At 33.4% G+C, this 14,043-nt stretch overlaps 1 protein-coding gene across 1 annotated transcript in view; it reads left to right on the forward strand.

Moving 5' to 3' along the window:
- Positions 1-12,122, forward strand: part of LOC133191193 (DNA-binding protein RFX6-like) — a 33,894-nt gene extending 21,772 nt beyond the window's left edge. Inside the window, exons 7-20 of the mRNA XM_061326924.1 lie at positions 1,266-1,373; positions 4,246-4,323; positions 7,264-7,377; positions 7,557-7,606; positions 7,760-7,919; positions 8,028-8,172; positions 8,397-8,491; positions 8,728-8,845; positions 9,079-9,198; positions 9,298-9,512; positions 9,739-9,871; positions 10,143-10,442; positions 10,637-10,813; positions 11,109-12,122. Of these exons, the coding sequence (XP_061182908.1) occupies positions 1,266-1,373; positions 4,246-4,323; positions 7,264-7,377; positions 7,557-7,606; positions 7,760-7,919; positions 8,028-8,172; positions 8,397-8,491; positions 8,728-8,845; positions 9,079-9,198; positions 9,298-9,512; positions 9,739-9,871; positions 10,143-10,442; positions 10,637-10,813; positions 11,109-11,239 (1,944 nt within the window). The 3' untranslated portion in view covers positions 11,240-12,122. The remainder of the gene's footprint in view (positions 1-1,265; positions 1,374-4,245; positions 4,324-7,263; positions 7,378-7,556; positions 7,607-7,759; positions 7,920-8,027; positions 8,173-8,396; positions 8,492-8,727; positions 8,846-9,078; positions 9,199-9,297; positions 9,513-9,738; positions 9,872-10,142; positions 10,443-10,636; positions 10,814-11,108) is intronic.
- The last annotated feature ends 1,921 nt before the right edge of the window (positions 12,123-14,043 follow it).

A 14,043-nucleotide genomic window follows, 5' to 3' on the forward strand; every position in this document is an offset into this window, starting at 1 on the left:
ATCGGCTCGTCGCCATCAACCCCGGAATGTCTTTGAAATGAATCCCCCGTCAAACATTGCCTAATTGTAGCTTTGCTCAAACAGACACATACAGCTCATGTTTCCTCGTTTCAGAGGATGGGACCAGACTAGGGAGGAAAATGTTAGGCGTCGGAAAACACCTCTCTCTACATCACTTATTAACTTGGTCTGACAATTTAAGACCCTTGCGGATTTTAACAATCGTTGTTGCAGATTTAAGTCCTGTTAATAAATATGCCAGTAGGAGTTCTCGATAGCGAGTTTTAAAGACTATTTTGGAATTATTACAAAGCTTTTAATTTACATTTTGGGACTTCATTTTTAATAATGTTTAGGGTATTTATTCTTTCTGATACCAAGGCGCTAGAAAACAATAACTTTTGATATTTTGTTTGGTAATCTTAATACTTTAATAAAATTTTGAAGAGCTGATAGCTTTATCAAGAATAAATTCTTATATGCATATACTACAAGTACAGTTTATAGAGAAGTACTAGAAAATAGTTGTTTATACATATTTTCTTATTGATTTTAATTGATTATTTAGCATACATTTAGAATAAGATTCAACAATAGTAGAAAGTGAACAAATAGTGTTTTCTGTTATAAAACAATAATTGATTGTCATGACAATATGCTTGACTAGTCTCCAAAGCAGGGGGTCTATGGCCATTAGATGTGGTAAAAAGTGGAGTAATACTAATTCTGGACCGTCAAATAGATTACACAATCCCATTGAAAATCAAATAAAAACCTTATTTATGATGCAATTGTCGTCTTCGAAAGAGAGTATGCTTAAAATATTTGGGAACAATCGGTACACCAGAAATTTTAACATGGCCGTCACGTAGTCGCCATTACTTCTAATCTCAGTTACAAGATCCACAAAAAGAAAAAGTAACATGTATTTTTTTTCCCATTTTTCGACGATTTTTGGTTTTTCTGTAACCTTTTATAACAGGTCACTCTGAGAGCAAGTAGTGCTTTTCCTTCCATAAATTTTATTATTCTGATCTCTAGTTTTTATGCATTTATTTCTTACATTGAAATAAGTATTTGGTAACAACGAGATTTTTGTCTTGAAAATTTTATTGTATGTTTGATACGTCGATTAGCACTGTTTTTCCTTGGTAATTTACACGTGTGTTTATTTGCTTTACTTGAGCAAATCTTCTTATTTATGCATTGATTAGACACTGAAATAAATACATTTAAATTTAATGAATGTATTATTTTTGATTTAGGGTGGATTTACAAGAAAATATTCACTCAGTTCAAAGACTGGTACTCTACTCCCAGAATTCCCCAATGCTCAGTATCTCATATTACCCCTCTCCATACCCAGAGAAAAGGTAAGTGTAAACTGGTAACCCAATTCCAGAATTCTCCAATGCTCAATATCTCATACTACCCCTCTCCATACCCAGAGAAAAGGTCAGCGTTAACTGGTAATCTACTCGCAGCATTCCCCAATGCTCAGTATTTCATATTACCCATCTCCATACTCAAAGATAAGGTTAGTGTAATCTGGTACCTTACTCCCAGCATTCCCATTCGGCAAACCTCGGCTGATTCCATCACCTTTTTCGAACCTCGGAGGTTAGATGTGGTACGAATCGGCCGAGGTGTGCCGAGTGCCAGCATTCCATGCTCAGAATCTCATTTTACCCCTTTCCTTACACAATGAAAAGTAAAATAATCCCTACATACACTGCTTTCCTATATTTCAAACCAATAATAGTAATGGGTACCTTATACACAAGGAATTTTAATTATATCTTCTTTTTCATACAAAGTTATAAATTTCATATAATTACTTGACGTATTCCTTCAGTTATGGGAAATGTATAACTCCAGTTACTGCTAAGGATTCCAGCATTCAAAGACTGTAGCAAACGTTTTGACAATGAAATTTTCTTTTAAATACCTTGTTCATAATTAATATGAATCGTATTAACTATTAAATGTAAATTGTAGTTTCATTTTATATGTCTGTGTAAAATTTTAATCTTGTTATGACATAGTATTTAAAATACAGTATTAAATATCGTGTGAAAAATCAAACATTTGTCATCACGCTGTCAATCGTAGTTAATATCCATGTATATAATTTAAATATAACACTATATGATTTAAAAGACATAATTAGATTAGAAAAAAATACTTTTGATATCCATGTATAAAGAGTAAATGATATATATGGGATGTAAATATTTATAAACATTCACGTCAAACGAAAATTACGTAAGTGCCCACTGTAGACTGTAAAATATATATAAGATATCCTTGTTAAGAAACTGGTGATACATGTATTGATTAATCAGATTTGTGTGACAGATGAGATATTTTTATTTAGAATACCATTAGCTAAAAAATATCACTAACATATAATATGTCAAATAAAAAACATAAACATTGGAATAATATCATTATATTATGAGATATTATTTAAATCAAACAATATAAATAAACTGTAAAATATTATCTGATGTCCATATTAATATTATAGTGTAGAAAGATTGTGGAAATTATTTGAAATCCTTATGTTAATCAATGTAAAATATTATTTGTAATTTCTGTATTAATCAAATAAGGGAAATAGGCTGTAAAATATAATTTGGTATCTACATGTCAATTAAACATTGTAAAAAGATTACTTTAATTTGCTATATAAGTACTTAGACTTGAATATGATTTGATATCCATGTTTTAATAAAGCAGAATAGTGTCTATAGTGTAAATAGACTGTGTATCCAACTATTAATAAAACAGTGTAAATAGGCTGTAAAATATTGATATTAATGTTTTAGTCAGACAATGGAATGAGTATCATGTTGTAAATTTCTAATTTACTAGGTGGAGGTAATAAATATTTTAAATGCAAAATTTACAACACGATAATAAAGTAAAATAAAATATTACTTGATACGTCTGTATTAATCACCCAATTTGAGTTAACTGTATTATATATATTTTTGGATTTCCCATACCTAAATCAACAAATGTAACGACCTTACATTGCCTGTTATAAATATACATAAATATGTTACTAAGGAGTATAAAATGAAAATAAATAGGCTTTGAAATATGATTAAATTTAACTTTTAACATTAATTAAATGTAACTTTTTTTGAGAGAGAGTTCAAAAGAGGCATTAGAAATGATCTACATTTTAGAAACATAAATAATGTTAGTTGCCGGTGGTGTTTACACATTTATTGTAAAATACTGTTTTAAGGTGCACATTTAAACAGTTCAAAAGTATTAAGGTGAAGTGTAAACACGTGTTGTCAATGAATCGTGTTGAAAAAATGTATATTTCTTACTTATATATTGTAATCTGACATGTTTATGTGTGCAGTTCTCTCGAAAATTCAATTCTTTTGCATGCAGGGGCTCTCAGGCATTAATTTACTGCATATAAACCCAGAACCATTGTTGTGCAATTTCCAGCATAAATATTAATTACTCTTGCGGCGAACTATTATGTCAAGTTAATTTTGTATGCCACGAAAATTTATGCACGTAAACGTTGTGAGAGCTATTCAGTGTGATATATTTTATTACTTTTCTTGAACTGTTTATTGAATCTCTGATAAACTGTGCTCTGAGGTTTCTGTTATTAATTGATACCAAATCCTATCCTATTCTTCTCTAACTTTGCTACTCAGAGAATTCAGTCCTGAGTAAACAACAGTCTATTTGTTCAAGGGTAGCCCGTTGAACGAGCTATAAAAGGAAAAATGTATCATTTAGAAATTTATCAACTCGGCTGGAGTTTACTGCGGTGAAAATGTCATTCCGCACAGCAGGACCGACATGTTTATTTTTCACTGAAACACAATGAAATACTTCAGTGCAAGATAATATTTAAAACTTTTTTGGGGTACTCCTTCTGTATGTCTTGTTTGTCTCTTAGGTCAAAATTTGTTGAACTTAGTCGTGATCACTATCTTATGTAGCTGTTCAAACTAACTACTAGTATACGGTCACCACTATTAATTAATATGACATCACCCTAAACTATAACCTTTCCAAGTCTTAACATAGGTTAGCCTAAATATATTTAATTTTTATTTGTCATTTGACATAACCATAGCATCACGCAATGCCTAGATACTTAATATAAACTTTTAATTTAAGCATTATGGATGAATGTGTAATATGCACTATTGAAACATATTGAAAACCTAAAAAAATAATTAAATCGTCTTTGGTTTGTAGGTAGAGACATTTGTAATGATGTATAAGACTCATTGCCAGTGTATCCTTGATACAGCAATCAACGCCAACTTTGAAGAGGTATGTTGTCTTTTATTATTACAAAATATATCTACTTATGAAACTTCGACTATAAAAATCTCACGCCTTAGAACGACAAAACCTTTATTACAATCATATTTTCTGCTTTGATCTGAGATGATCTATCCTTAAAAGCAGCGTGTTTGGTAAAACAGAGGAACATTAGGAATCGTTTGTTATCGCTTATGGGTCCAGCATGATTCTCTAAATGCAAGCGGCCTGAGTCTCAGCTGACGGCAGCTTTGATGTAGGTATTACGGGGCTATCGCCAGCCTTAAGCTCTCTGAATGAATTACACTTTCAAGGTATCAACTACCTATTATGCGGGATTAATTCTAGCAAACACAATTATACAAATGGATTTTAATACAAGAATATCTTCTGAAGTCTTAAACCCAAAGGAATTCCTGAAAGGGAAAATCATTTTGATTACTGAAAAACATTCAGCTGATACAAGCTCCTGTTTGGAAGTGTCCATATTTGTTTGGCAGGGAACTTGTTATTTTATAGCAGAGTATCTAACTGCATAACCATAATGTGACAAAATGTCTGCTTCTTTTTGTAATTGTTGTATATATGTTGTATATATGCTCTGAAGACACTCCTAGCTTAAGGTCACGAAGTGATAATGTTTAGAAAGTTGTATGATAACCTGTATTTTGCAACTGTTTATCACATTGATACTGCAGAGTTGCCTTCTCCCAACCTCAAGCCACAGATGGTACAACAGCAATGCTCTTGATAAGAACACTAATTAATAAAAAGACCTCTCTTTGTCAAATATTGCTGTTCACAGAAATTTCCTTTTTTTCCTTTCTCATATCGAAAATTTGATTAAATGTTCGGTAAATTAAATTTTGTGCTAGCCACAGATAATAAATACAACAGATCACGTGACGACGTTATCAGAATTAACTCTAGATCAATAAAGAACTATTGATAACGTCGGTACAACATCGAGAAATTCAAACATGATTTTTGCAGGCTTTACTCGATAGCGGCACAATTAAACAATAATCTGTAGGCAGTTTTTATCAGTGAAAAATTTCATTAGTTCAGCCAGAGGTATCTTAATACAACAAAGTTGGTATCCTGACCCACATTAAAAAATGATTGAAAAAGGAAGACTTTCCGTCACTTCACTTTCTTATTCCAATTATTCAAATCCAAGTTCAGGAACAGTCTTACGATTATATGTCCCTGGTTAAGACTCTTAGGGAAGAAACAAAAAGCTTGCTGAGGAGTTGTTAATGATGCTAATCAAAATACATTTCATTCAAATAAATACATTCAAATTATATGGATCACGTATTTCAAATTTTACGGCTTTATGAACCATATCCATTGAAATGTTCTACTAAGAATTACAGAAATGTTCAGTGCACTAACTTCGCATTTTTCCCAGGAACCTTTAGTGTTAAGAATTCCGGTTTATGTCCTTGGTTAACTTCTGATATTTATTTATTTTGTAGAAAACACAAGAATTCCTTCAAGTAATTGTTTGAAAACTATTATTGCGAGTACACGTTTCAAGTCAGGGAAGCTCGCATAAACATCGAAAACTCCAATAGATAAATCAAGACTTTCGACAGAGCGCTTAATTCCCTTCTTCAAGGATAACTTTATCAAAGGAAGTCCAGATATTCTGAATGAAGTGATTGTCAAGCCTTAATCCCAACATTATAAGCCGGAGTTTTACAGCCTCCCCGGGCAGGTTTAGGGTTTTAGTAAATCCAGCTCATTGTGAGCTACACCTGTGAAGCACAGTCTAAAGTGTTATATACATGAGTCATTGATTCGCTGAAGTTATTTGGTGAATTAAATTAAACAATAGCTTATAGAAAATAAAAACATGTCTAACATTCCATAACTCAGAATTATTAATGGGTCTGATATATTGGGTTTTGCAAAGCCATTTTTGACAAACACAATTATATATCGACTAATATGTGTACCCTGAACACCTGTACGATATTGTTGCCCATCCATGGAATCTGTGGGTGACATTTTAAAAATCGGGGGGAAAAAATAAATGAATGGACATCCATCTCCTCTCTTGGTTAATATGTTCGAAAAGTAAATCTAAGTGCTTCTCTTTCTTGACTCTGTAAAACGAACTAAGAAGACGCACACTGATAATTCATATGTGTGCAATGGGCAATCGAGTGAGTTTTTTGGCAGCCCTTGGTTTGAAAATATATTTGCTTTTGGCGGTTAATATGAGGTAGAGGTATTTGCATTTACTTCATGTAAGCCCAGTCAATATGAATTTCCTCAACAAAAATGGCCTGTTTCGGCTCACAAAATGATCCGTGATTACAGAGGTGTTTATGTCCGATTACAGATTCCCTAACCTTTCAAAGTTAGGATCATTTTTGTATTGAAAAATGCCGACTGAAATTGATAAAGGAGTTGTAAATTTTCATAAAACAAAGATCAAATATGATAATAAGCTTAAATATTCTTTTGCCAATCACATCTAAAACGCATTATTGGCAAGTTTGAAAATATAAGCCATGGAAATTCGATATAACCGAATCCCACCGAAATCCCTTGGATTACAGACATTTTATTGACCTGTGACGCTATCATTTATCACTTTTATCGCTGTTTCAAGCCTTTTTGTAAGAAGAAGAAATGAAAAAAATCTTTGTTAAAAAATACAGAGCAAACCATAATCTAAAGATATAAAATCGATCTGAATTGAAAATATCATGCAAATGGGACGTAACGCAATAGAGAAAACGATACAGAAATTCCCAAACTAGATTGAATCTGATTTTAAGAATGGGTCGAAGGCTGATGGAATCGAATGATTTCAGTAACTTGCGACTTTCCTGGAAAGTCGATGACTGAGGTTTTTTTTTTACTGTTGTGGAAATTTCAAGAATCCATATACTTGTTTTCAATAAGGTTCATCCGTTGCATTTTCTTTTCCAGATTCAAAACTTCTTATTACACTTCTGGCAAGGGCTTCCCGAGCACCTGCTACCTTTGGTAGAAAATGAAGTGATCGTGGATATCATATGTGTTTGTGACAGTATTTTGTACAAGGTATAGCATTCATTTTGGCTGTTCTCCTGTACACCTCTCTAATGTACATGCTGGTTCAAATAAAAAAAGTGGAAGATGTAATCTTTCCTATGTTTACTATAATAAACTTTGAAAATACATTACAGTGAAGGTCATATGTATAGTACAGTCATATATATATATATATTGTTGTTTGACAGGTATTGACAGAGGTCCTCATTCCTGCAACAATGCAAGAAATGCCGGAAACGTAAGAATTGAAAATTATTTTCATAATTATTAAGACAAGAAAAACCAGTCTGTTATAGATACATGTAGCTGAAGAAATAAACGAATATTCCTGCAGGTTATTGTGTGTCCACCATTGATTATTGTGTGATATACGCATTAATGTTCACCACAGGTTATTGTGTGATATACGCAATTTCTCCAAACACTGGGAAAACTGGGTATCTACTTCTTTGGAAAATCTCCCGGATGCCCTCTCACAGAGTAAACTTCCGGTGGCGAGGAGATTCGCACAATCCATGAAGAGACAGACTTCATTTCTTCATCTTGCCCAGGTAAATTTGGAGAAAAATGTGATATATAAACTATTATTAATACCTGGTACGTTACCTTTATACAAACATTAATTGTACTCACCGGCCAGTATTGAATTTGTTTTGCAGACGGCTCGACCTGTGCTGTACGACGCACAAATGGTCAATCAGATGATAGCTGACGTGGATAGCATTGATCTGAATAGTATAGGTACGCATGCGCTTCACAATACCAATGATGGTGGAGAATCCGATTTGGAACTCAATGCAGAATGTAAGTTTTTCTCCAAGTCCATTCACTTTTTTTTATCTATTCAGTTAAGTGTTCATGTTATAATGAACCGTATTAATACCCTTTAACAGTATTGTCATTTGACATTTTTAAAAAAAGTACAAATGTGTATACATTTTATATAGATTACACTTGTATTGCTTTTATTTAACATTTTATCTTTTGAAGATTTTAATAAGTATGTTTTGAATACTTTTGGCTTTCAGTTTTAAGAGAATTCAAAGAAATATTACGGAAGCAAGCCACAGTGGAGGCGTTCACAGAATGGTTAGATAGTGTGGTTGAAAATAAAGTCATAAAGGTTAGTATTGACGTTCCAGATAAACAGTTTTGAAAACATTATAACTCATTGTAATATCACTACCATCACTCTCAGTACTTAGATTCCGGCTGTATCATAATAATAAAACTTGGTTTAATGCAAATGCAGCCCTAAGTTAACAAAATATTTACTTTATTTACATTTATTTACATACAATGGTTTATTGCACAATTAGGCAATGTAATAAAACAAAAATATAAAATGTTTATTTCTAGCCCAGTAAACAAAATGGTCGATCATTTAAGAAGAGGGCGTCCGCTTTTCTACTGAACTGGTCGTTCTTTGGAGCAAGAGTGATGCATAATTTAACTCTGAACAACGCAAAAGCTTTCGGTAAAACGAAATATAGCCATTGAATAAACTTTTATAGACCTTTGCTAGTATATAACATTCCAGAGAATTAAAAAATACCCTTGGAAGTGCATTTAAGAAGCATTTACGATACTTTATGCTCTACAGAGTTTGCAGTAACTGTATATTTGGTTGAAAACTATATTATTTAAATGTTTCAACAAAAATATTTTAAAATGTAAAAAAAGTCATGCCTTGAATATATATCTGGATAGGTTCATTCCATTTGATCCGAATGCTTCTGGACGAGTATGTCTTGCTCGCTGTGGAGACGCAATTACACGTAGAGAAGGAAACGGAAATCCAGTCCTTGTTAGAAAAACACATCAAAACAGGTAAATTTAACACGAGGTGACCACATGACGTCATAATTAAGGTATAATTAAGACTTTCAGTATACATAATGGACTCGATGATCTTTCTCTCCTCTCTAGATGATGGCGGTACTCGGCCAGTTCTCTCGTCACAGTCTAGTAGCTGCTTTCTTGCCACAAAGAGAGAATTGAATTCCAGGAATTTTAATAATAATAATGTAAAGCGTGAGTTTTATGGACAACAGTCACCAATAGTCCATAATACCTTTAATCACGAAAAAGAGTCATCATTTAACATGTCCAGTCACATCAACAATATGGCTGTTATGGCACAGGTAATTTCATCATCATATCAAACTCTTATTTCAAATATAAGTCAATTCTATCCATACAGTAAACAGAATATGTTTTGGCCACATCGACAAATACATGTATTTTTTTTGGCATTGTTGACAAATTAACCGCAATGTACTCAAAAATTGTTACAATAGATGCATTCAAATTCATAATCTCTCAGCTATTGTTACTAATTTTTAAACTTGACTAAATGAATATTTTCAGAGTGTTATAGGGAACCCACAGCCAAATCGAACATCACCAATCATTTTCAACCCCATTCCTAGAAACAGTGTAATAAGCTACCCAGGATCCTCACAGCCGTCTTTAGTGGCCCCAGCTCCATTTAGTTACATTGGTAAGTATTGTTAGATTGTACATTAAAGGGTATTTTCCATAAAAAAAGTAATCACATATTCACCGAATGGTTAAATTTTTCTTGTACTGGAAATAACTTAGATTGAATAGAATTTTGTTAACAGGATAAGGTCAAATAATTTGTAATCTTCAACGGTAACATATTCTTCTAAGTATCAGCAAAATTTACGTGAGTAGGGTTAAGTTAACTTATCCATGACATGAAATACTTATAAATGTGTTCAATCGATCCATATTAATATTTCACAAAGGACAAGGAGATTATCAGGCGGGGTCACCATACAGTTTTGGGAGCTATGGACCACATTACCCGAGTGCCTTCCGAACACACCCTTCTATGAATCACTCACCTTATTCTAACGTGAAAAATGATCTGGAATCCAGTTATCATCCGGAAACTCAGTACAGCAGTACAGACTATTATAATCCGAATTACACTAGTTTGTCTCAACCTACCTTTGCCTCTCCATCTGTGTATTGTCAAGGAAGCAGTGCATTTAATGTGGTTCCCAGTAACCAAGCATTCAGTGGTCTTCCTTACTCTGGCTCAGGTATAGAATTTTTCTTTTTTTTTCTTTGACTATTCATTATGATTACAAATATGTAATCCCTGCATATTTAAAAAAAAAAAATACACGTATGTACAAATTTTTCATCCGGTAATAACTGTTTTTGCGTGGTCATTTACTAAAACTTTCAACGTGTATATGACAAATTTTAATATCTCTCTCTTTTTTTTTTAAAGATTTCTTCAGCAGTAGTTATAATCCGCCCTCAAAGCCGCCACATGTAGAGCACGTGTCGGTGATTCAGCAGAGGTACCCGGATGATCCGTTGAACATTCTAGACAAACCGATCCGGCCAAAAGATGGCACCTACAACACGAGTCCAGCAAGTTGTCACAGTCCACCTCGCCCTGGAGGTAATCTTGAATGGCCATTGAATGCAAGCTTTGTTTCTTAAAAAAATGGCTTGAGAAAAATTTAGACAAAACTTTGCAGTGGTCTACAGATCTGTATTTAGTACTATGTAGTTTTAAGTTTTATTTGACAGAATATGGTGCACGCATTTTATTTTGAAATCATAGTCCTTATCAGATTAATCTCATACCAGTAATTGAGAATGAATTTTATTCCTCCATTATTTCTTTATTATAACAGCTGAAAGATGCCTATTTTATGTACTTACAAAAAAGTTCTTTTTTTTTTAATTTGTAGTGCATCACGACTTCGGCGATGACATCATAAGTATGGCGGTAAACGGAATGATAACTAGTGACCATGACCTTTCACAGGCGTACAATGATCCTGGACCGCTGCCGTCTATAAACACGGTGTTTATGACGTAATCTTTATCGTTTCTTGGCATATCAACTGACTTTATGGCAATTTTAAACGAAAATTGAGGCGCAATAGAAGTAATAGTATATGTGGTAATTACACATTTTTGTGAATGTGCAATTATATTCGAAATCCTAGGAAAAAGGGACCCCTAGGGTTAAAGCATGGTTTTACTATTTAGATGAGATTTATTCATTGACAGACAGAATGACAAAGCTTGTGCATGTATAGTTGAACCAAGGGTATAGTAAATAGACAAGTTCACTAGTAACTGGAAACAGATCTGACTTGTAAATACACATATTGAAATATTTGTAGTGCTATATTTACAAAATCTTGTTATATATGTCATTAGGTATGTACTTAGAAAAGTAATTCAAGTGCCTAATGTAGTTTTTGATGTCATATCAATACTTCTTTCGAGGAAACAAAGAATCTATTAGTGTTCATACGTGCCATTATGCTACAAAACCTTTAGCTTCATTGCATTCCATATTAGTTCATACATGTTCCGTTAAAGAACATAGATTTTATTATTTTTGATATGTTGCTTTTATAATCACTGCTTACCAAGACTCATTGAATGTGCAATTCACAACGAGCTAAGCCGACCAAATTAAGCTTGCCTTTTTCATGTAAACAAGAAATAAAAACAAACTCTGGTATGTTTCATTTCAGTTTCATGCACATTTATTTGCTTTGATCAATATTTAAAATGATATTCGCAAATTTGTGTAGTAATTTGGAATATTGGAAAATGGTATGCAATATATGTTATTTTGCAATGTAATTGGTAGAGAAGGGAGACTATGTGATCGTTAGTCTTTATCTGTTACCCATACTTGCCATGATGTTATATTTGTCAATCAATGTAACAATTCATATCAACATTGTTGCCTTTTGTTATATCTTTTAAAGAAAAAAATTGAATGACATATTTAACCTTTAAATGTAAATAAATATGGTTTACATAGCATGTCTTCTGATATACACAGTTCCATCGCGTTTCCATCGGCTAATAACTTAAGCTGCCCGAGAACAACTATAATACTAGTATTCTATTAAAGCATCAATTTCCCAATCAGTTCACTGTGTTGACGTACAGTGAAGTACAACATCTTTATTAGGTTTGAAAAATTGGGATGGATGACCAGAGGGATACAGTGCCATCAACTGAAAAAAGGTGTATATTGCGCACAAAAAAAGTGCGCCGTTTCTCGATTTATTTCCCCGTATATTTAAGGAATGTTTTTAAGTTTTGTGTGAGTTACTGGTGTGTAAATCACACAGACTTGTCACGTAGGCATATTTCATGAAGCGCGCTAGCGCTTCATGAAAAATATGCCTACGTGCAAGTCTATGTGATTTATACACCAATAATTCACACTAAGCTTAAAAAAACATTCCTTATATTTACATTTTACATGTTTAAATGCACCAAAAATATACTATGTTTGAATTTCTCGCTGCCGTATATCGTCATATTTTAATTAACGTCTCTGTAGCCTCATTGTTTCGTCACTTTAGCGCGAGTTTCTCCATGTATATTATTACGCGTGAGTATACACAAAAATGGTTTTCAAATCAATTTCACAGTTGGCTTAGTAGAAAAACACAGCTATTGTAAATATATCAAACTATTACTAACCATGTGTTCCTAACATACTCTTTTAACTACTGTTTGTACAACTCATGTACGAAGCGCATTGGACCGAATTGTCCTTGCACCCAAAATGGCAGTATAAAGAGGCGAAATTTTCGATGGTCTCAAGCCCAGGACGGCTATTAACAACGGTTTTGGTAGCTGCAGATCTGTAGCTCGCTGGTCTAAAAAAAAATTGTGATGGACAACCAGAGAGCTGCAGTACCACCCATTGAAAAAAAGCGTATATTTATTGCACACAAAAAAGTGCTCTGTTTATTTCTCCGTATATATAGCTGCCATCCCAAAATAATATGTTGACGGTGCGACCGTTAGGGCGAGCGCAGCTATTTATTCAGGTTTAATTTAGATCGGGCTCGATCGTCAAACTGCACGTGACATTTGGTGCGTCTAAACTTTGACGTCACATGACGTCGTATTTTTAAAAGTTGCATTACCAATCCGAAGCCTGAAATTGACTTTAATGAAGAACGTTTTATTTACTATTTTTATCCCATGTTTACCCCTTTATCCCGTAGATATGACTCATTGGATAATTTTTTCATAATCCACAGTTGTGACGTCACAATGGTTTTTGCGTTAGCGCGATGAAGTAAAATAAAGTGGAGTCCTATATAAAACAGTGTAAAACATTGGTTGTGAAGTATTAAACATGGGATAAAAAGAATCTCCCATGATTTGTAGTTGGATATGACTTTTATCCAACTCGTTGTGTGTTTTTATCCCCTCGCCAAGGCTCGGGGATAAAAAAAAACACACAACTCGTTGGATAAAAATCATATTCAACTACAAATCATGGGAGATCCTATATATCTGCAATATATCCATTAAATCAAGGCGAGTTTATTTTTTGTTAACTGTTGTTGTTATTCTCGCGAGAACGTAGCTTAAACAAGCGATGCATTGTGGGTCCAAAAGTTATTGCGGAAAAAAAATCGTTTGGATCAATGTGTAAGTCCGAATTTTCTCTTCGCCCAGGCGTTGTCGTTAGAGCTCGCATTGCGAACGGCACTTCGCGCCGCTCGCTATTACAACATGTGTGCTCCTACATATTCTTTTACCACTTCCACAATAGAACATTCCCCCAAAACCGCTGTTAATAATCTACCTGAACCTGAAATTGAGACCATCGAAAATTTCGCCTATTTA

Source organism: Saccostrea echinata, unplaced genomic scaffold (genome assembly GCF_033153115.1).
Source record: "Saccostrea echinata isolate AGI-Se365-2 ecotype Australia unplaced genomic scaffold, CSIRO_AGI_Sech_v1 ptg000023l, whole genome shotgun sequence".
Taxonomy (NCBI): Eukaryota; Metazoa; Mollusca; class Bivalvia; order Ostreida; family Ostreidae; genus Saccostrea; species Saccostrea echinata.